Raw genomic sequence first — 26333 nt, 5'->3', positions numbered from 1 at the left:
TTGAGGTATAATTGGAGACTTTGTGACAGTATTGAGATCTTAACTATAACACTATTGCTACCTATGGCTTTAGACAATTATGATAGGACTCTTTGATTTATTTAGGACTATCTGCAATGTACATCATATTATTGTATAGTTATGGTGACAGACTACTCCCCTGTGGTATTATGATAATAATTAATATAGAAAAAACGGCATCACCGATATGGTTCAAGAAATAATTTAAATAATATCAACGCGGTAGAATAAGTTTTTTTATTACACTAGTGGTAAGTGCAACATTATGGCTCCATTGCGACTATAGTAACATAAAGGGATGCATTAATTTTTTTTAGCCTTGAAAATACACCTTAATAATAATATTACCTATAATAGTATGGTCTACTATTGGCAGTTAGTGGGAAGTTCAACGATATAATATGACACTCCATACACATTCGAATTAATTATCACATTACACTATAATAATAAAACATACACTGTAAGACTTATTGTAATTATTGATTTTTTTTACACGCCTATTTTAATTTTAACACGTTGAGTTCCATTTATTCCCTTTCGGTTTCCTATATCGAATTCCGGAAACACGACCCGCAGGTACAAATATTTAAATAGCCTATGGTGATTTATAACGCTTCCTATTGAACTTCACAATAGTCCTATTATACAGGTCTATTCGGGTATTAAAATTTCATAAAAATCTAATAGTGTACTTACCAACAGTAAACCCGTAATTACTATTTTTTTTTTTTTATAACGACCGATGAAAGGAAGTACTTTTTTTCCATTACAAAACCAATTATACGTTTAATGATGAAATATAATATCAAAAATCATTGATGATATTCAAAAAAACGAATAAAATATTTAATTAATTTTATTTCTAAGAAGACCTATAAAATAATAGTGTAATATTTGCTATTGTTTTAAATTTTCTTACACAGAACAATAACTATTGAAGCAATATCGAATTCTCATTATAAGGAGCAGTACCTATTACAATTTTTGATGTTAAACCCCAAATTTAGTAAGTGAATTCTAAGTGTACCTACTGAAACTAATTATCATTACAGCCATAAATGAAAATTATATAACATAATATTTAGTACAAAATTCATAATTATAAATATGCTTCAACAAAATAGAAAAATAAATCCAATTACAAATTAAACTTTCATCTTGCAGATTTTAAAAACATTAATTTAAATAAAAACAGTCATTAAACACGTTACATAATATAATATCATCATGAAAAATGTAGCAACGTTTATTTTAGTATAACTCTGCTTTTTGCTATCAATGTATGAGTGTTTATTTTCAACGATTATGCGTCAACAATATGGAACTTAAAACAAACGAAATAGTCATAGTACCTACCCATGTATTTAAAATAATATACTTTTCACCGCTTGTAATTTAGGTTTTGTTATGGACATATTTAATTGAAAATATAAGAATAATGTTTTATTCAGTCAATTTATGAAAGTATATTATAGTTGTTTTTTAAGCAAGAACAATACTTTCTGCGTTAAATATAGTAGTATAATATAATATAAACCAATTCACCCACTTCATTAACAACATTTAAGATCGCTAATCGCAAGCATGTTTTGGTACCTCATAACATGTAATTTTTCCAATACGAACGAACACTTTTCTTTCTCTATAAAATTAATTCAGTATTATGTTGTTCGACAATAGAAAATTATGGCATTAAAGAATGAAATATTTTATTGCGTGTTGCGCAGGTGTATTATAATTTATAATGCAGCGTATTTATAATGTAACACTGAAATGAGTTGAACGTGGTGACCACTTTTGTTTTATGTGCCCGCAGTTAAAATATAAATTATCGTTTCCGATTAATTTCTGGAAATATTTTGCAAAGATTATATTTTTACTTTCGTATTTTAAAGGTCGTTCGGTAAATAATATAAAAATAAAAATAAACTGTTGTACAAAATTACCCAAAATAATACACGCTCGAGAGTAATAATATCGAATTGTGGCCACAATTATCACTAATAATGTAATAATATTAAAAAGTATAATATTATAATATTGCATTTAGTATGTTTGACTACAGAGCTATGCAGGTACTCACAGTAGACGATCATCCTTTTGATCATGAAATCTTCATCATGGTACGTAGACACGACACATCTGTAGTCACCGGATAGCTCGATGGTCGGATTGATGATGTGCAAAGCCCTGTGTATGATAATAATAATATATAGAAATACGCACTTATTGATTAGTTAGTGTACATTTGCTATATACCTAATATCAGTTATCACAGTTGTTCACGAAATATTATGTTAATTAAAGAGTCTACATAATATTTGTAATGTCGACTTTTTACGGTTAATGTGGAGCAGCTGCCAGATCGTACAACAATGATGTATTATTTAAATCGTTGAACCGATACAGTATATTATAATTTATAACGTTAGGGGTAATCCCCGATTTGTGGATTAAATTGACATTACTCGGGTAGTCGACTATAAGATCGAGTGTACCCAATCAGGTTGGGTATAAGTGCTGTTTTAGAGTCTGAGACAAAATTATTCGGTTATTTTTTTTTTCACATTATCCGGGTTAATTCAAGATTAGCAGCACCGGAACTTGGGGAATTATGAAATGAATATTTTAATTTTTTTGCTTTGTTAGAGTTTTAATTTATAACCATGCAATGATTTTAACCACTAAAAGTATTTACAAAATAATATTAATATAATATAATATAATATAATATAATATAATATACGATATTGTTTAACTATATTTTTTTTCACGTGTAGCGTGGTGAAATAAATTGTACGGAATTTAAAATTTGTATCATTTAAGATAATATATTAATGTCGGACAGTCCTAGACGAAAATAAATGCTCCAATATACATCATACATTTTATCTGCAAACCAGACTATGATCGACTCTTATTGAACAGTTAATTTTTCATCAATTTTAAAATGTATTGCTTTGATATATTATTATAATATTGTATTCAACTTGTGTATTATAATATGTATATTGTATACGTTTTTTTGGAATGAATTTGACTGCACACAGTTATTTATTTTCTAGTCGTTTCGATTTGAAACAAATATGGTATTAAATATGATTATATTTTTAAATTGCTTATTTTGTTCTCTTTCATAATATAATAAATAATTTATTTTTACCATCTACTTTACCCTAGAACTTGTGGTTAGGTTCCGGGTAGGTATTGGAAATATTTCCCAACGGCCATTACTAACATTTACTTTTCAATGGATAATGTATGAAATCGGATAAGGTTATCTTACCCGAGTAATGTCGACTTTAACCAATATCGGAGATTACCCAAAACATAAATATATATATAAATGAGAAGGTAATATTCACCGTGTAATACACAATAGTATATACTTTCTTCTATAATATTTAAGAGTCAACATTTTTTTTTTATTAATATTTGTAAATATTCAGTGTTATGTAATTATAGTTCAGTATTATACAATAGGTATAAATATTATTATACCTTTGTAAATAGGTACCTGGTACATAGTACTAAATATTATAATTATGTAATTAATGAAGAGAATTGGCAATATTAAATTAATTATTTTATTTGTTTATAAAAGAAGGAATTTTAATATTATTGGATGTTTATTAAATTATGTTATTCTGAGTAGACCAAAAAATTCGTTGAAATCATAAACATTATTTTGTTAGTAAACGTGCATAACATTTTCATTTTTAAAATATAATGCTTCACAATGTAATACAATATTCATATTTCATAACATGCCATTAATACTTTTCACAGAGTTTAGTAAAAACTTCAGTTTAAACTAAAAAATATGATTTTCCTCAAATTAATATAGTTTCTTGTTGTAATTAGAAAATTATTAATCATAGAAACTTGAAATATTCCACTGTTGGTTATATATTATTAACATGAATACCTATATTTAAAAAATATTCAAACTATAATTATATATTATGTTAATTATTAATATGAGCACATGCAATTTTCTAATAATCTAATTTGTTAAGTTTTATTTTAATTTGTCAACATGTTTGATTTTAGGTATTAAGGATTGAAAGTGAAAATCTAGGTTCCTCATTAATTGTTTCTAAAATCGTTTAAAACCCATAATATATAAATATATAATTACTTTAGATACACTTTATTGTTTATATAAACATTTTAAATTCGACTGGTTGATAGAATTTGTCCAGATTATGTCAAATTTAATATTGTGGTCGAAAGGCTTAAAACCATACGAGGTTCTCCATTAGTGTTATTGTTAGATTAATAACTTAAATAAATCAACTTTTTAGTAAATAATTTGTACACCGTTAAAATATATTATTAAACAAGCTTTTAGGGAAGTGGATGAATCTAAGATGATATCAATGTTAATAACAATTGTGATTGAATTTACTGGCGAATAAAAAACGTTAAAAAAAAAAAAAACGATAAAAACAATTATTTGTATCATTGTCCATCTAATATTCGAATAGTAACTATATCATTATATTACCTGTGCATGGTATCGTTGTCGTCAGACACCTTGTAGTCGAGATTGGCACGGTGACGGAACACGCCGATGCTCAAAGGTTTCTGTCCAGGAATCCACTGATAAACCGGTCTGGCGCTGTTGTTGAAATACCAGGCGACCACTAATCCGATGGAATTCGGACGAAGCGTGTACAAGCAATCAAGCACGACGCCATTTTTGATGCTGGCCATCACGGAAGTCGGCACTCGAAGTTCAGTGAGTGTTACGCCACCTGTAATATACAACATCGAAAAAAGCGTCAAAAAGGGCTCGTGAGAAGTAACCATAATAATATAGGTAATGGTAGAGCATGTGAAAAGTGAACCAAATATATAGTTTCGTATTTTTATTCGCAAAGATAAATGAATAAATAAAAAACCGCATTTTAGTACAATAGATTTTCAATCGAATAACTTCACATGAACATGTTGGAGTACCATTATTACTTCTACTTGAAAATAAATAAACACATATGAAAAAATAATATAAAAAAATAATATAATGTAGAAACTAGTCGATATTAAACCGACACATTAGTAGTCTTTGTCTAATATGATAAAAAATACTTTGATACGCGCCTCAATTCTAATATCGTATTCAAAATGTGTGCAATTTTGTTTAAAGATTAAAAATAAGTATAAAGCAAAAGAAGCCATTTTTATTTTGTTATTTGTGATTTTTGTAAATAAATAAAATTAGGACCATTTACTATAGTATAGTATTTTTAATCGATAAACATGATTGGTCATTGGCCACGACACTATGGCGTATTGGCGTGAATACATTCGAAGCCGATAGGAAAGCGATTTCTACGATGACCCTCTGGATCGTACATTGGTTTTACGACATACTGAATAAATCGAAACATTTCAGGATATCCTCGTCTGATTTATGAATACACGATAATAAAAAAAAATATATATATTTAAAAAAAAATGCATGTGTCATTTTTAGGACTGACTTCCTCGGCGCGCACTGATGATCCCGTTTCTTCGTTTCCTTCAAATAAACTTATTGTAACACCACATGTGTGCCGGACAGAAAACTATCTGTGAATAAAATTACATCACCATTCTACCAGAGATGGACGTGCTCGGAATATAGTGCTCAAAGTTTTCTGTTGACACGGCCACATTTTACTACATGGATGATCATGTTCGAATAAAGGTTTTATAAACAAAAAATATAAAGAATAAAATGAACACGTGACGTTCTAAAATAGATAGAAACGCATGTTGTGGCGTGTTTTCGGCGTAGTTGTTGCCGTCGTACGAAACCGTCATAATATTATTCTTGATCCAATTTATACGAAAAAATCAATAATAATAAATATTATAGTGAATAATATTCATTTTATAACGGATAAACGATTCGGTGAGAGTACTTCCATAGCCAGCGTAGTTGGCGTCAAACCCCTGAGTTGTCCACGTCTACGTGTCCCGAATTTTTAAAACCTTTACCAGTAAATGGAATTTTTTTTTCGATCTGAACGCTGAATTGTTGATTACAACTAACTATTATTGTTTTTTTTTCCGATATAATTTTATTAATAATTTAACATACACCCCAAATATCACTTAGAATATGGCGTTTTAAGATGACGTCGATTCCTCGTATCGGCTGCAGCCAGGCGTGGTTAGACTGGGTAGGTGGGTGCATATAAGTGATCATACAATTTGATAAAACGTTCCTCACAAGACATGTCTCTTACAGCAATTAGCAAATAGGTCTTATAGCAACATTTTTTTTTTTTCATAGACATTTGGTCTTTTAGTCAAGAACTTCGATAACATTTAAATGAACAATTATAGGATTTCAGTTATTATATTGTAATTCAAAAAATACTAAACACATGGATTTGAAACTATTTACTAATACAAATTATATTATTTATAATCACAAGTCAATTTGACTAATTTATTATAAAAGCTACATATACTGTGAACTAATTCACACCGTTCTATTCAGAACGTGGTTTTGAGCTATAAGTTGTAAAAAAATAGCCTTTAATAACTATTACTTAATATTTGATATTTTTTTTAATAAATTAGTCCAACCGTACTACCCACAGTCTGGACCCAGATATATATGAGATGGTACTAATTTTTTTCCAGAACGGCGACAAGATATAGAGCGACTCTAGCTTATCTTGATATTTGGAGACATTTATATCAATGAAGTTAACATGAAATATGCGTATCATATACTTAGTGAAAATTAGTAGGTAATAAGTTAAATATAAAGATGTGTAAAGAATATGAACGTATCCACATGGCATCGTCCCTATGTATTTAATGAAATATGTTCATGGTTTATTGAACTCCTCCATTTTATAAGATTTACTATCTGGGTCTCGCGTACAGATCCCTTGAATATTGATATCATGCACCCTGTATAATAATTACATATCTGGATTATAATGAAATCATGTAATCAGCAAATGAAAAAAAAATAACGTTTGGAATTAAACGAACGACGGACGAAAGGGAACGGATTGCTTTTGCTAATAATTATGGACTTTCGTGACACGTACATGGAATTATAATATTGTATATACAAACACAAGCTTTGAACCGTGTCGCAGGGAGTTAATTTTATTATCATGTTACGATATTATGATAAATCTCGTTATCTCTTCCCTCTTTCCCATTACTTTCCCATACTATTATTATCATAATCATCAAACCTGCAGGTTCGTTCTGTGCTCGTATCGAGTGGCATATTTTTTTATTTGTACACGCGACACGAGCAGATAACATCAATGATTGTTGTAATGACACTGAAACATGTACGTTTTCACACAGAAGATCAAAAAAAAAAAATAACACGTTCAGATATCATATTATGCTAACAATATTATTATATATACGCCAATAAACGCATATTGAGCAGATATATTATACGATAATTGAATATTATTCATTCGAGTTCACATATGCATATAAAATACAATATATATAAGAGTAATGTTCGAGTGAAACTTAACAAGCCTAATCGTCGAGACGGTTAAGGGCGTTATATTATTATTTATTATTATGCCAAACGACGATGAATAATAATATTATTATATTTTAACAAAACCGTTCATGTCTGTGCAAGCAATCTCAAAATACATTTCGCGAAAACGAGTTCACGATTTATGTTTTCAAATGCAGATAGCATAATATTATTTAAATTATATCACGGACAAGTATGAACGATCTACAAATGAAATCCAATTCCATTAAAAACCGAGTGTTTACTTTCGTGAGATTTTAAAATTTTTTTTTTCAGCAAACAGTAATTTTCACTCGTCAACTTGAATGCACGCGTTAGTATGTACAGCATTCCAATTTAAAGTAAAAGTAAAATAGCATTCGGCTGATCTTATACTATAATATGCACGCGTGAGGGTGTGCGTGTGTGGGTATGGGCATGTGAGTGTGCGCGTTTTGTTTGCCGTCTAAATGTTTAATAATGGAATCTATAATGGGAGACCGTGTAGTGCACTATCAGGTACCTACCTATAAAGTAAACAGTTATCAAATGGAGATTCTTGTTTCAAAACGTGGGTGCAATTGAACATAGCGAATTTCACGTACCGTATACCACGAATTTAACTCACTCGGTTTCGAATGGTTTTTATACGATTATTGGTTACTCAAAATTGAATAATATATTATAATATACAGTCTGTAGATGGGTACTTTGTGTGTCAGTATTGCGCTATTTTACTACATCAAACAATTATTAAGTAGAATTTGTATTTGTATTTATTTATTTATTTACATCAGGTACAATAACTTTTCGCAATAACCAATATTGTGAATCGACTAATCTAATTCAAATGCTAATAGGAAAATCGGGGAAAATCATATTATTTTATGTATCCATTATTAAAATAATAAAAAAATTGTTTGAAATAACAACTTTATTACAAATATTAACCTATATTATGCGACAACGTTTTTAAAAAAAAAAACACATTAAAAAAACAATGTTACAAACTGATAATATACATTTCAGTATATCACGTTTATTTATTTAGTTTTTGTGATCTGACAACTAATACCAATGAAAAATAATATCAAGTACCTATATATAGGTATTAAGAAAATAATTTTTATCATGAATTTTTATTTTACATTATTATTTACCAATATATAATTATTCTTTGATATAATAATATACAACTAAATATGACATAAAATAGGTATACGATTAACAAGTATGACCAACAGATTAGTCCAATTGATCGTCAAAGGTCAAACTTCACACTTCACATTTTATACTATTTTTTTTTTTTAGAAATCTCTTAATGCATTTAATTTAATTTATAATAATTGTGTAATTTTCTACACTACTACAGCTGTAGTTATATTATTATGATGATCATAGTCGTAAAAATTATACTCTTATGGTAAGTACTTAAAATGTGTGTTTCAAGTTGAAAAAAATAATGTAGGTACCTACTAAACATATTTAATTATTTAAGTAGGTGGTGCGTGATTTAGTTCTACAATAAATTAATACACTTCACTTCTAAAGTTCCACTCAATGAAATACATAATATGTACTTCTTAATATGTCTTAACTATGTTTATAATAATATTACTAACTATGATTTATGATCATGATGGCAACACATTTTAGTATAAGTAGCTGGTCATTATTATTTATTGTTTTCATATTATATTAAATATGTGTATTCGTTAATATTTTATAAGGTACGTAATCCACATTATGTAAATACATATCAGTATATTACTCTCAATTACCACTGCTGTCGTTTGTAACTTGAAATAAAAAAAAATATATTTATACAGGTGAATCAAAATGCTCATTCATATCGTTTCCTTAAATAATGAACTTATTCAAATTCGGGATTTTTAGAATTTTCAAGTATCTACCTATAATCGTTAAATACCATTTTAAAATAATTCGATTTTTTATGTCATGACGTGTTAATGCCAAGTTAATTTTTTCAAATGAAAACCATCCTTTTTTAATGTAAATTGTAATTATTTTGAAAATATTGGTGCATTCAAGCACACATTTGAACGAGTAGGTTCTCAATAATTATTTAACTGTATAGTGTATATATAATAAGGATGATAATCCATTATAATAAGAATAGTAATATGGGAGCCATTTAATTTTAATTTTATAAATTACAAAATTAAAGTTATTAACATTCAAAGCAAATAGCATTATTTTTATTTTTGGAAAATTTGTCTGAGTAAAATAGCTAATAAAATATTGAACGAATATTACATAATATGAATTATATTTACTTCAAAACCCAGAATTAGAGTAAAATATTCATTAGAGACAGCATCAGGCATTACAAAAAAACCAAACCATTTCTTTCATATCATTATTTATTATTGCGTTTTTATTCATCAACTCAATTATATAATAATATATAAAAGTAGGTAGGTGTCCTACTGCAGCTGTAATAAACAATACTGTATAATATACATACAAAAGAATATCGTATGATTCCATGTTTTAATCTAGTTACATAATTGAGTTTGAGTTGTATTAAGAGATTACATCGTGCGTGTATATTATATGATTATTATCGTAATATAATAACAATGTGATGATTTCATAAAATTCGAATTGATTATCGTACAGGAGTATTAAAACAAACGCGATAGGGACACACTACAATATTATATATATCATTACGTCGTATTATAATATTAAATATTCACTGTGTTTGATCGTACACCCGTAAAACAATATCATCCCGTCAGTCGATAAATGCATAATATACCATACTATATATATATATATATATATAGTTCAGGCTGTGTGCGTAGTATTATGGGTATTACATATACCCATATAATATATATTTTATACATGTACACGTGCCCGAGTACATATATGTGTGTATTATTTTATATGTCTATAAAACACTTTGGCACCGCGTAGGTATGTGTGTATATATAAATATATTGTAAAGCGACGCGGGATGGCGCACAAATGCTCCGAAATCGAATAAAACCGTGATCGGTGAAAATATAATAATATATGAACGACGTCGACCCGGTCGACACGAACAAAGTTGGTACTTTCGAAGGAGAAAAATCCGACGTCAGAGCCGCCAATAGTCATAATAATAATAATAACAATAATACTGATGACGATAATAATAATAATAATAATAATAATAACAATAATAATAGAAACAGCAATTTAAAACATGAAAAACACCGTGAAACTGTAAGCACCTAAACGTAGAAAATAAAACTCGATAGTGCTTAATTATTATATAAAAAAAAAAAAAATAATAATAATAATAATAAAAACCCGTTAGGAGACGTCTGCAGCAGCAGTTATAGGCAGAAAGTTTTCGTTTGGTGCGGACCTTCAGAGACGCGTTTGCAATTTGTACGCATTTTTCTTCGCCCCGCAATAAAACGTCGAAATTCCGTTTGAGTCTCACACACACGCACACACACACTAGGTGACTTTTGAGCCGAAACCCGGACGGCGGCGGCGGCACCACAATCTATAGGTCTTAGGTCTAAACCCACAGACCGTTTAACGACTGCGAAATGCCGGTGTAGAAGAGGTGGTCCGGGACTGAGTTGAAGTGGAGGTGAGGGACGGGGATTCGGAGACACACCGTATCTACCTTGTTTTAATTGAAGACCCCTGGCAAAGGGTTTAAAACCGTGATCTCGGCACTTAATTATAGAACTCGAGCTCGCGCGCGACGATAAATGTTCGTTTAATGCGTTTCACGACGACGACGACGTTTTCCTTTACGATTCGCCGCCATTTTTCGGTCCGCAGATCGTCACAAAATTAAATAATTTAACGTCCTGAAAGGCATTCCGAGATCAAAAGCATTATGTGCGCCGTGTTAGCTGCTGTTGCATCCCTCGTCCGGCGCGTGTACACGCGATGATAACACATAATATAATTTTGTCTCTACAATTATTGTAAATTATTCACATCGTTATCATAATATTTAATAATAATATTTTATTACTACCACGTGACACTACTGTGTTCATACGTCATCGTCCAAGTATAATATTATATCTATACGCAATATACCTATATAATATTATTACGCCAAGTGTGTAGATTCTGTCTGGTTAATGTTCATCGTGCATTGTAAACATGTTTATAGTTTTAATAACGATCGTGCGCAGAAGTTTTTCCTTTTGGGTTTCCATAAATTGTCGCATGGACTTTGTCCGATTTTTATTGCTTGCGTGATTTTATACTCTGCTATAACTTATTTCTTTATTCATACGGCAGTAAAATAAGAAAACATGAATATTGCAGGATACTTATTAAGACTAATTAGATCGTCAATAATAAAAAAAAAACCCGATAACAGGAATACAATAATAAAAAAAAAATTAAAATAATAATAAATACATTTCTATTCATATATGTGGCTCTATAATGTTATGTCTCTATTTGTTATTCATTACATTGCATGTCTTCACGTTCAGATATGATTGTCTTGTAAAAATTAGGTATATTGGGTGTCGTGGATGGCCGCAGCCATAATTCAGGCTCGGTATTACCTTACATTCCACTTAAGGAACAAAGATTCCTTGTACAATGTTATGTGTGATGGGGTATCCACATATTCCATGTACGTGAGTGAATTAAGGGGAGGCTCAGTCTCCCCCACATTGATTATGGCCAAGAGGTTTCACTGTTGGCTCTTATTCGTCCACAATTGGTGATTTGTATTTCTTTTTAAAAGACTCAGTTGCATTAAAATGGGTGCTGTTCAGTTTGACGACGGAATTCCACGGTGGATTGAGAGGAGGGAGGGCTCAGGAGGGCGCTCTCAAATGTGCATCGATGTGCAGACTGCAGCTAGCAGCAGGTTTCTGAAGACTGCATAATATTTGTCTCCATCAACTTAGTAACACATTTATAGGCATCGTCGGAGCTGAGATATTGCTTGGAATAAGTATAGCCATTGAAGGGAAGTGGATTTTATTGTATACTGCAATTGAGTCGACCTTTTTGACGCGCACGCTTTTAAACCGGAAAGGAGCGTATAGTACTCTGCAGCTATACTAAATTATAGCAGTACACACCATTCATAAGTATATTATAAAACAACATAGGTATTATTAATATTATATTCTGTATTTATATTTCATACGAACGACTTCAAATATATGAAACTAGGTAGATACTTGGAAAATCATTCACGAAAGTTTAACTTTAAATTTAATGTTTCATACGATCAAAGTTGACCTAATTTAAAATTCATTAATTTTTAAATGTTGACATATCTATATAAAATTTAAAACTTAATTTCCTAAAATATACATAACGATAATACTGCCAACTTAACCTAACTCAACAACCTGCAACAACCTCGTTGAAATTATTATTTTTGTTTCTATTTCTGGCTGTCAATCAGTTTCCAGGAGGAAGTGGTCGAGTTTAAAAACTATTTTCTCGGTGTAACTGCCGTAGTTCTAGTGAATATTACCCACTGTCAAAGTTTGCGTGTTTATCAACGACCTTATTTCCAGAATATAGTTAACCAGTATTTTGTAAACGCAATAAATATATAATAATGCATAACATGTTATTATATATGTTTTCAAATTATTATAAAATAGTATGAACATATTTTAACAATGTTAACTAATTTTTAATTGTTTCAATCGAATTTTACCCACCATTTTTTTCTTATATAAAAACATATTTTTTTTAGAATTATTCATAGTAATATACATACCCACTAGACTATGACTTTATTCAATTTAATTAAATCTTTTCAAATTAAAACATTTTACGCTTGCATTAAAATATTGAATACAATAAAATGGAACAGTTATATTTTATCAAGGCTTTTAACATAATATTATAAAAAAATTACTTTTATGAATATTATGAGTGAGACTGAGACTATAGGTGCATTTGAGTTGGTTATTATATCCACCACAATATATTACTATGATCAAAGAGTTCGCATAAATTGATTATACAACTTTTTAGTTCGAAATAATTTATTTAATTTGCGTTATTTTTCGATTACATTCTTTAAGAGCTACATTTTCATGTTTTTGTTGTCCAAAGTAAATTACTTAAAGTGATTGTTGGAATTCATACGCATAATACAATATTACAAAAAAAAATAAAATATATATCATATTAAAGACCTCTAAACTGTAAAACTGTGTTTTCCCAAATAATTTTTAAAAAGAATAAATTAAAGTGCATGTTGGTAAGGGTTGGAGTGGATACAATACAATTTAACCAGATTTTTGTTTTGCTTAGCAGAGTATTAAAAATAAAACGATAAAAGTATAAATAAAATAAAATAGTAATAATAATAACAACAATAATAGGAGTAATAATGGAACAACGTAAAGGCGTAGAATGTCATCAAAGGTTTTTGAATAGTTTAAAAACAAAATTAAATCTAACAAAACTTCTTTGTAGTTAAGTCCTGACGCGAAAATTATTCCGGTTTCGTTATGCAGCGTTGTGTATACAGGGTGTTTGAAATTATTTTCTATCTCCTACGCAATATCTCGAAAAACCCATCCCTCGCAAAATAACATTGATGCCTATATGAAGTTTCATATTGAATTAAACAAGGTTAAATTTACCTGATACTTAAAAATTTCACAGTATCTGTGGTTCGTAAAATCGGCTCGTTAAGCCAATGCATATCATTATACGTAATGTTTATAAAAAATATTTATTATATATTTTTGTTTCCTTCCCAATTAAAAAGTTTGATACCAGAGAACCACCCTGTGAGACACAAAAGTAATAATCAACACGATCGATGGTGATTTGAACGTGAAACGCGTAAGATGATCCACCAAGAGAAAAGAGAAGTAAATTATATAAAGAATTCTCCCCTTTGGTTATATTACTGTTATTATTATTATTATTATTATTATTATTATTATTATTATTATTATTATTATTATTATTATTATTATTACGACAGAAGCCAGTAGGTTTAGATTACTCACTATAATATTGTGCCGCACAGTTCATAGCCACAATATCAATTTTCTTGGGAGATTGTTTGGCAATCGTATTACACATCCGTAATTATTAATTTACTGGTCGTAAAAAATACAAAAAACATATTTTAATTTAAAATAATATTGTGTAATAATCATCGACGATTTAATGACGTGGCTCTGGGTAATAATAATATTGAAGAGTATAATAAAATAGGCATAATATATCTTTATACGAACACTCGATCCACCATTTCATTTTGATTATATTATTCATATGACATTATGTAAAATTGTACGAATAAAACAATCATTATAAACGATTCATTATTTTAAACTCCACGCGATTATTTAAAATCTTGATAATCGGATTCTTCAAACTATCATACTACTTATTCAAAATGTATGATAATATTATTGTACGTTTTTTTTCCGACATCGTAAATGGGGTATACAATATAATATTTTAAGTGACACAAAATCATTTAGAAACCATTAACCGAGTATATAGTATTATGGTAGTGTAGTTATTTTTCAAAAAATATTAATGCATAGTAATCAATAAATCATTCCTTATTAGAAATATTTAGTACAAAAATATTCGAACATTTGATAAAATAAAACAATTTGAATCTTCTATAGATACCTAGTTGGTAGGCAGTACTATAATTACAAAACGATTATATTTCATATTGTTATGTATTGTATTACCAACTAATCAATATTATATTATACGTAGCTAAAATAATTTAATATTTAAATCATATTTTACATCGTATAGTGTACCTAATATTTTTACCAACACTGTAAAGGTTAAACAATATAATATAAGCGACACCAAGTAATATAAAAACCATTAATCAAGTCGACGTGGAAGTGTAGTTATTTCTCAATAAGTATTATTGTATATTATCATTCTTTGGAATATCTAATACAAAAATGATTAACTAATTCGATAAAGTATTTGGAACTTCTTGAATCTAGATATTAGGTACATAATATAGGTGGTACTATAATCACCAAACGATTATAATCCATATCGTTTATACATTCCTAACTTAATATTCAATAGATTGATGGCACGTTATGCCAGCTAAAGTAGATTAATATTTTAATTAAATTTTATATTGTCTACTGAATTTGCATAAAGAAAAATAAACAATTAATAAAATAAAGTTATTATTTATTCGTATTATTCACATAATCATATAAGGTGTAAACATATCCGTCATAAAGCATGCTTTGAGTACTGCAAACTCAGGAAAACTGAATTTAAAATAATTATTAGTGATACAAATCATTAAAAAATATACTCTCATTGGGATTTTAATATTTTCAAAAGTATAATTTTCACTTTGACTGCCCAAAATAAATTTAATTAACTAAGTACAAAAACTTGTTAAAAGTTCTAGACCGATTAATTAAAGCAGTTTAGCTCCAAAGTACGTAATTTAATGTCTGGTTTCTGAGGCTGTAGGTAATGAATATTTTCGAAAACTCACGGATAAAGTTGAAAAGTTAAACGTTGAAACTACATATTAAAATACTGTTCTATGTCTTAGAACGAATAGTACCAGACTGACAAAGGAACCACTTGCAATATCATAACTAATATTATGATTAATAATTAATAAACAATAAACTATTAGTATGGAGGATAATATTATGCCGAGAAAAAAAAACAGAAAGAAACGTCCTAAAAAAATACCTGTAGCCCTTTGTATACCCTAAAAGTAAAATGCCCTAAAATGTTTTTTTATTTTTTTTATGAATTTCATACTAAAAACTTTTAAACAATATAGGTAGAAGAAAGTGTATTTTTAAATGTAAACAATTGTTTTATATAATATGATACATCAATTTAATGGGTTTAAAAAGTAAATTCGATTGCAGGTTTCTAAATGTATTAGATATTTGACTCATTTCCATTGTCCAGTTTAATACAATTCGCATTGATATATTTAGTTGTACCTATAATATAATCAATTATAATAACCGTTACGATTAAAAAACCATTTCTAATGAATATCATAAATGTAAAAAATATGTTGTTGTCGCATAAGAATCTCGAAATAAGAATTAAAAATATTATTTAATTATACATTTTACTAAAAGTTGTTGAATACCTACTAAAGTATTACTTACTTAATTTTCAATATTCTCATAAAAATACGAAATGAAATACTGCACACGTATTATAGGTAATTTTATACATTTACCATGCTAATCAATATAATAAACAGTCTACCTACATGATACGAGTTTGTAAATTGTAATAAAACGACGGTTGCATACACTTATCTTTGAAAAACGATCTCGATATATTTTCAAGTGCATCGAAATCCCCAGACATTAATAAATGTAGGTACCCTTAGTTAAATATGTCCCAAAGCATATGATATTACATCATATTAGACTACGAGTTTCGAGAGACCTCATACTACATTACTACCTAAAAGTTCAATAACTCATTAAATGTATATTTTTACTGTTTTTCTTTTAGGGTAGTGATCTTGATAATTGGTAATCCCTATAATACTGTATAAATCGTTATCATTTGAACGTATACGTAGTATATCTCCCGTTTAATTAAAAATTTGAAAACATAGCATAGTGTCAAAACAGTATCTGTTTGAGAATAAATTAAGTGGGGATAGGCTTATTTTTTTTTGCAACTGGTCAACTCGCATATTATCGTACTTACATAAAGTCATGTGTATTTTATAAGAGAGCGTATTGATTGTATTTTCGTCACACGTGCATCATAAGTACTCTGAAGAAAATAATAATAATAATAATATAATATATGAAATAACGGTCACACCGGGGGTTGGTTGTGGCTTCGCTATATTATTAATAATTAATCCCATACGCCTAATAATGTTTATTTACTTATTATTATTATGAAACGGGACGAGCCCTATACGAATTTCGTATAGTTATATTAAAGCTTAAGTACAGATAGCAGTATACAATTTAAACACATCAATATAGAAACAAATTATACACTTCACGCACGGTGACTACAGGTTTATACGGGTACTCGTTCGCTATTCTAATCATTAGTAAAATAGGACTGTTTCGTAAATTATTCACAGATATTATATTATTACTGTGGAATGCGAAGGCACTGCGTGAATTAAAATATGGGTTTCTAAAATTGAGTTTGTTTAACGAGGCAGGATATTATTGTTATAATATTATTATTATTATTATTATACGACGTCTACAGAGCTGTCTGATCCGGTATTCCGGTAAAACGAGATTTCCGGTTGTTAGAAAATCGGTTCGCGGGCTCCGATGGCGTATTTCGTATTTTTTTTAATTTTCGCGAGTAGCTGCATCCGCGTTTTAATTTCGGACGCGTTTGCCACACGCAGCATATTATTATTATCCGCAGACTCCCGGAACGTTTTTTGACGAGCAATTAGTGTTTCGCTTAATACAAAAAAAATAAAATAATAATAAAAAACATCGTGGAATATAATGCATCAGTCGTCTATACAATGAAAAAAAGCGAATAATAATAATAATAAAACAACCGTAACTCGTAAGTGTATCGTATTTAAACGCGTTTACGTGTACAAATTTAATAAACCCGCAAGTGCACTCGCACACACGCAAACACTCACAATATATTTATATATATATATTGTATTTACGTGTCAGTGTTGTTATTTTCGGTGTGCAGGCGTTAGACAAAAAAAAAAAAAATTACTAGAGGCGAAAAAATACGAAATAAAAAGCCGCGCGCGAATAAATAAAATTACCAAGCATGCTGTATACAAAACTGCCAAGGCGGCGGCGGTGGCACAGAGCATATATAGTCGTTTAAAAACTACCGAGACGCGTCTAATGTGCGCTCTGCGGTGTTCGCGCGCGAGGTCCTGTAAGGAAAATATAGGGAGAGGGAAAGAAAAATGCACACAGAACCACAGAGTCGTGTGGACAGACGCTGCAGCAGCGGCGCGGAGAGCATAATAAATTCTAATAAAGATTTATGTGAACTGGAAAGGAGGTCGGTTTTTTTTTCTCTTTCTTTTCCGTCAAGAGCGGCGGTCTGGTGTTTGGCGTGGTGTGGGGAGGGGCTGGCGAAAGTACACACATATAAATATGGAATTTGTGCGGTGTACAAACGACGACGACGACATGCGTGTTGCAGGGTGGCCGTGCAGGCCGTTTTAGGGGTTGTTGGTCAAAGGTGCAGACTGCAGCGCCCGGTGCGGTGTTGTTGAAGTCTTTGCGGGGAGCCGAGTGTGCCGGATCGGATTTGGTCCGAGTAAAATCAAATTAGTCGGAGCCTATCATCGCGATTAGGACATTAACGTTATATATTTTTATTAATATTTTACGTCTTATAATAGTCAATTCACACCCACTTAACCTTATACGTAGATAGAGAGTTGTCAGCAGCAGTTATCTGTTGAACAGCATCTATGCAGGTGCTCGTATGTTTTTTTACGGATTTCAACAACAAAATATTATACAAGAAACGTCTTTTTATTGAAAATTGTATTATTTAGAATATGTTGTCTATTGATGACCCCAGCAGTCCATAAATTATATGGTAATCAAGATTTTATGCATACAAATATTATGTAATATTTAAATTTAAATTTAAAAAAAACAAGATTATTTAGTGCTCAAAAATACATGGACAATATTCTTCTTAATAACACACAATTATTACAATGAATGGAAAATAATAAGTAATAGGTTTATAGTTTTTAACAATTTCAAAAGAGCAACAGTGATTGGTTATTACGGCAAGTTAATTGCTCATCCTTATGATGTTTTTCAGGTATTTCTATGAATCCTTTGTCAGTAGGAGGATTCTGTTACGGTGTTGATAATCTAGTGAAGTCTAGTAAAGCTCAGGTCACCCTTGCTGGGTCCGAGAGTTGACGTCCGCGTCGCCACCGCTGCTATTATATTAATTATATTATTATCGCAATTCCACTACGCCCAAAAAAAGAATCATCGACATGTTATTTTTTTTGCAACTTTTGTACAACATTTTCTCGCCGAGTCCTCACAGCGATCGACCGCATTAACTCCTCTACGCACGGTGTCAGTTTTCTTTTTCATTTTTGTCATTTCCCGGAAAACATGTACTCGATAAAATGGCACATAATAACGCGGGTGTTCCGTCTTGCGGGGGCACAATTTAATAGAAGTAGAGAAAAAGGGATACAAATTGGTATGCAGTTTAAAGTGCCGCCGCTCCAAAATCCTCTCCTCCCCCCAACGGAAGCCCACCATGGCCACTCACCGCCCGATCACACGACACCGTAACGGCTTTTGCTGTATATATATTATATATGTAGTGTATATAATATAACGTCTGCTCTTCGCGACTATAATATATTATTATCTTTCTTTTATTCTCAGCTTTTTATCCATACCTAATATATATATATATATATACCTAATATAATACTGCTGTAAGGGTGAAGTTTGTCCATGGGACTATGATATATATATATATATACATATAGGTACGGCAACAACCCGTGCTAAAAGTCGGCTGTGTTTCGTCACACAGAAATGAAATCGCGCGCCGTCCGCAATACTTTTTTGTGTTCGAAAACAATATAATAATTGAAAGCCAGACGGCGGCTGTAGTAGATCACTGGTGGGTGGCTTCGAGCTTATAAACTCGGATAAGTAGGACATAACGGTCTTATCAACGGTAATAAATTAATTTATATTGAGGTCAAAAAGATGTAATTATATCGCGAGTTATTGATAATCAATATGACAATATATATATATATATAATAATAATCATAATGCGTCATACAAAAATATAAACAAACGGCCCAGAATTCCCATCAGTCGAGGACCGCAAAACCGTATCCTAAGCCTGAATTAATATAAATGTCCTATTCATGTTTTTATAAGATCTATTGTGGGTTGTTCCGTACAGTCGGAAATTTTGAATTTTTAAATACGGAGGAGCCTCCTTATTGTAACTAGCTACCCAGAATAACGACAAACGAGTTGCAGTATTGTGCGGATATTGGTATAACGAGACGTATTTGTCGTGACCAAAATAATATGGGTAATATCGTTCTATTGTTGTACCGGTAAGTACTTGACGGCGGCGGTAGCCATTCAACTGTCAATTCATTCAACGTTTCGGAATAAAACGTCACTTAGTTGATTCCTAATTTGACTGTACCGACTTGTTTACTCTAACGTTTTCGCACTTCTCAAACTATTTCGGTTATTTTTCCCACTTTTGATGCGCTTAATTGCTCTCAGTGATTATTATCATCTTCGTTCATATACATCAAACGTCAGTATTTTAAAATACAAGCCGTTGTCATTGTGGTGTTGTCTTTTGTTGATTTTATTCACGATTTTCCCGACTGTATAGCAAATTATTCCTTTCTGAACTCATCTGCAATGACTAATGGCGTTGGACGCGTATTATACAATGCATAAAGTCCTGTCGCATCCGAATTTAGCGTTTGCAAACGAGCTGGTTATGATGTGATAAAGTCCGTATATATAACTACCTACTGCATTTGACCACCTTCGAAATCTAAAGTATACACTAAAACTTGTATGGACCAGATATCAACTTAACACTTACGTTATTCATTTTGACGCTTAAATCTTTGCATCGATAGTATCGCATAACCAGTGTTCAGGCTCTTATAACATAATATACAAGTTTTTATTTTGCATTAAATGCTTTTAAATTTTGGCTTAAGACTTTTAACTAATCGAATATTATTAATCGTACGTTTTCAAATGAATCCGTAAGTATGACGTTTAAATCGATATTAAGAATGGTAACGAAAAATTAAATGAGAATAATTATTTCTTAAGATCAAATGCCCAAGTAATAAAAACTTTAAATCGTGCAGTCATACAAAACTTTTTTAAATTCAATAAAAAAATATATTATTTTTTTGTTCAAAATTTGTATGAAATTTAAAAAAAAAATTGCGTTCAATAGGTGCATCGTTGTAATTTTTAGCACATCGCATTCCCAGCCTCAATCATAGTCAGATAACACGACGTTGTGTCTATATAATATGCCAAGTTTGTAAAATTTAACTTAGTTTGTACTTAATAATAATAAAGTATAATAATTACTTGCATATCTAAAAAATATATTGTTTTCAAAGGATATAACAAAAATAACAATAATAATATAATATTATGCACAAGATTTGACTAGGCATCCACTTTGACAACACTAGGATAATACTGAACACTCGTAGCCGGCAGACTACTGACTTAACTGTAGAAGTGAAATACTTTCGTCACAGTTATATCAGTTTAATATTTATTGTGTTATATTATTATTATAAGATTCGCATAACATTAAAGATTTTTTTTTCGAGAGTCTTGTTACATAGAATGACAATAGTTGGGTCATTACGTATATGAAATCAACACTTTGGCAACTTCAAAAACTGTTTAGTTTATCCGTTAAAAAATAATAGCTTTTTAAACATTTAGGTACAGAGAAATACATATATATACAATAGATGAACATTGAAAAACTCATAAGCTTGGTTTAAATTAACTTAGAAAAGTATAGTTTTTCGTTATTGAATTCGATTATCTGTGAACTTTTCAAAAACAAAATGAAAAGTTTAAATAACCAAAGTAATACTTGTGTTTTTGGGAAATGGTAAACTTTCGTACAATAAAATGCATATACATTTACAAAATTAATTAAAAACAGTGTGGAAAATATGGTGAAGGTATTCTCTAATTTTACGATATTGTGCGGAATTTTAATAAAGTATTTTCAAATACAACACTGTATCATGGAAATTGGACATCTATATAGATACGGATGACCCGGATCAAAAAAAATATTATTTTTTTTCTAGAAAACGAGTGGTCATCATATGGTATTAGTGGGTGTAGTACAGACTATGAGTTGTTGTATCATGCATAATATATAAAAAAATATTACAGTTAAAATATTAACTAGGTTAAGTAAACAATCATACTATGTAACAGGTAAAATACCAAAACAAATCTTACAATATTCAATAAGCTAAGTAACGACGTAGAAACAAACATGAATTCTGACAAATTAGGTTAAGGTAACAATTATGTAGTAAAATAGCAATTAGTATAATTTTAAGCATAGCCAATAAGTACAATATAAATAGGTTAAACTTAATAACTTAATAACGATATTACCGACAGTGATTCGATAGTAAATTGATATAAGTAATATGTGAAGACAGAAAAAGGATCAGTGGGTGGTGATCGTGTGACTCGATTACCACTGGACGTTAACGTTTTGATAAAAATGGTTATTATAATTAATTTGTTCGTTTATTTGTGTACGTCTGCGATCGGCATATGCGACAGAGTGCATTATAATATGTCTTTAACATTCGGGTCTCAATCAACATCTGCTCACTGCTAGCTATATGGTGTATAATGTTTCTGCTCCTCCACCGAGTATTTAAACAACAGTAATACCTAACTTTATACATTCTAGTCTCAATAACTCAAAAACGACGCAATAACTAGAATTTTTCACTTTTCCATAGTAAAGTGTTTTTAAGACTTTATTTTCAAGGTATATGACTCGAAAAATACATAAGTCAAATTCATTACTGGGTTCCCCTTTAGATGATTCAGATAATCAAGCCTCGACAGTTGTAGTTGAATTTTACGACGAGATGTCCTCAAACTCGTCATCGTTTTGCTCGTTCATAGGGCGAAATTAAAACTGCGTACAAAACACGTTTTTTTATACCTACGCGGACTTGGGAATAAGAATCCAATCAATATATTGGCTGTGACTGTCTGTAACCAACGCATTACACAATATAATAATATAATACACCTATAATAGTAATATGATAACTGTATTATTCAACATTGTAAGGTACATTTTCCCGATAGCGAATTAATTAATGAGAACTGTGCTCGTTATAATAACATATTCGAATTTAACACGGAACATTTACGTCATTAATGATATGTAATGTTACATATTAATAAAATTATACCTGATATCTTCTTTTTTGTTTTTTAACAATAGTACTCTGTTTTAACTATAAGATTCATGATATAAGAAATTACACACGTCGTACATAAACCACCACCCCCCCCCCCCCCCATACTCTTAATACGGAATTTGGGTATTTGTTAGACTTGCGACTTTAAGTATAATATATTATCATCTATATGAATTCGTAAGCCTATTGCCTGTCGAATGCCACCCTGGTCTAGCCCCTCGAAATAAAAATAATTTCAGACCCCTGAGTCTATACAGCTGTTTATATGAATTAGTACGATACCTTTCAAATCCACGTTTTGAAAAGTATAATATACTACTGGTAAGCCGGTTAGGTGTGACCTAATCAACCCCTCGGTCAAAATATTATGGTTTTCGATCTCAACGTATGCAAAATTTCCCCCTTATATCATGATAATTTTGTGCACTTAATTCAGAATAAATATTTCGCAATGATTTTTTAACTTTATTCGTGATGTTGGGTTAAAAAAAATATGATGCAAAATATGTACAACTTTATTTCCAGTCGGCAATCGATATCATTAAATCTGATAGCGAGTTTGCACACGTCACCTCAGTATTCTCATACTGCGAATTTTTCAAGGTATAAGGGTTACTGAAATACTTTGCCTGCATTCTCACACGTCATCGCTAATAGCACCTATATATTTTTTCATTTTTACAAATATTTAGTATATTTTATAAATAAAAAATATTATGAATAAAATGTATGAACTGTATTAAACTACCTTTGGATGAGTTGTAGTCACTATGCCTTATAGTGCTTTCGTTCTACGAAAATAAAAATGTCACGTTTTCGTTAACGTGTGGGATGTTATTTAGTTATATAGTAATATATAATCATAATACGTTATTATAATGTATAATAATTATAATATGAAGAAAAATAAAGATAAAATTAATCAAATTTCGTTGAGAAGTTATGGCAAAAAAAAAACTTTAACAACTTTAATTTTTCCAAAATAAGTGTTTTATTTTTATAAAAGGGAAGTTGTTATTATTATTTTTTACAAGATGTAAATGGTAAAGTTGAAACTTAAATACTGTACTTACTTTAAAATGATTAATAATTAGTAACGGAAAAGATTGTTGTGGGAGTGAAACTTTTTAAGGCTGCATAAAATCGGAACCATCGTGAACTACTTTAATATTGCGGCTGATGGTTACAACTTCATTGTATTTATGTGACCGTTCATAAGTTAATATCCTTGTATTATAATACTTTACGATTATTATGTAATATCATTATATTTAGCTCGATTCGGTGGTAGTGCTTATTAGGAATAATTGCATATAAAAAAGTTATCATCTTACAGAATACTGCCAGTAATTTTTAATTTTTAGAATCATTTTTTTTTATAAACATTTTAATTGCTTTTGGTAAATATTATTTTTAAACTGTTTTTTTTTTTTAACGAATATTTGTCAGTTATCTCAAATCTTAATAATTTGAGGGAGTTCGAAAATCTATCATTGAATTTCATACAAAATAAATGATTGAGCATAGTAATATTTTTTTTTTTAGAGCGATTGTGGCATGGATGGAACGTTACCGGCCTACTACACTACATAGAGGGTTTGAAGTGTATCACACAAATGGTGTATAATATATATAAAATGATGCGAGTAGTTGGGGGATGATAGCAGTGTGTGGTGACATCTCTCAATCCAAAAAAATATTTTTTTACATTTAGCTATTTTACCATAACATGTCATATGCAAACGGTGGCGTCGGTCATACAAATTCACACAAATGGTATACCAACGATGGCGTACACAAAGAAGCCGATTTTCTATATCATATAGATTGGGGTAGTGACCTGACGTGCATACACGTGGACTGTGAATTACACGCGCGGTTGCCATCATTCGCGTTCAACGACGTTTTATTCGAATTTCGGCTGTCAGCGATACACATTCCACACGAGTTTCCACATACACCTAATACCTATGTCTGATGTGTGAGTTTTCCCAATTAAAACTGGTAAAATCGATATTTTTATTTTTCCGCGTCGTGACACGTCGGGTAACTGACAGATTTCGCGAATATCTCTAAACATTATTAAATCTGTGGCGGTGGTGGCGGCGGTTCGTGCCAAAGAGACTGTCAATCAGTTGGCTAGGCGAATATAATAATATATTTTTACTATGCAAATTTTATGCAGTCGCTCTTGGAAGATATTGGCTGAATTGACTTCAAACGTTAATTTTTTTTCTCGTCATTCGTCCGTATACTTTAATCTATGCAAGTTTTATTTTCCGTCCTTATTGGGAATACTAAATTGTGGATGGGAAATTATTACCGAGGAAATTCAGTGCTGTGCTTACTCAATAGTTTGCATTAAAAATATAGTTTTTAACAATATCAGTCATGAGTGCGTCATAATGGTGTTGGTATTTTTATTATTATTGGCTTATAATATTGATATAATAATAATTTACGTTCTTGAATGATTTAGATGGAAAATGGTAAAACACCATAACACAAAATTATAATATTATGTGCAAATACAAATTCAAATTCAACAGCAAACTACATATATTTTTTAATAACTGTATAGCTCCGTAGATATAACAGCTGTACCGTCACGACATAAGTAAATCTATACATTAGATGGTAAAAGTCTTTTGAATCCATTAAACTACATAATATAATATGGTCGTTTGGTGGAAATCGTTAAATTTGTTAGTCTCAAAGTAATACTTTATATATATTATATTACTGTCGATTATTACAACAAACGAGTTTATTTATACTTATTTTATTTTAATCGTTGGTTTA

General features: G+C 30.1%; 1 protein-coding gene across 1 annotated transcript in view; it reads right to left on the bottom strand.

Annotated features, from left to right (window-relative positions):
• The window catches only part of LOC100572033, a 424551-nt gene that overhangs the window by 249159 nt on the left and 149059 nt on the right, over positions 1–26333 (bottom strand). The window contains exons 3-4 of the mRNA XM_029488202.1: positions 4535–4784; positions 2108–2214 (exon numbers count right to left, since the gene is read on the bottom strand). Coding sequence (XP_029344062.1) covers positions 2108–2214; positions 4535–4784 — 357 coding nt within the window. The remainder of the gene's footprint in view (positions 1–2107; positions 2215–4534; positions 4785–26333) is intronic.

The sequence above is a fragment of the Acyrthosiphon pisum genome, chromosome X, assembly GCF_005508785.2.
Source record: "Acyrthosiphon pisum isolate AL4f chromosome X, pea_aphid_22Mar2018_4r6ur, whole genome shotgun sequence".
In the NCBI taxonomy this organism is placed as follows: domain Eukaryota; kingdom Metazoa; phylum Arthropoda; class Insecta; order Hemiptera; family Aphididae; genus Acyrthosiphon; species Acyrthosiphon pisum.
The sequence above is the reverse complement of the archived record's forward strand: the minus strand, read 5'-3'. Positions and strand labels throughout refer to the sequence as shown.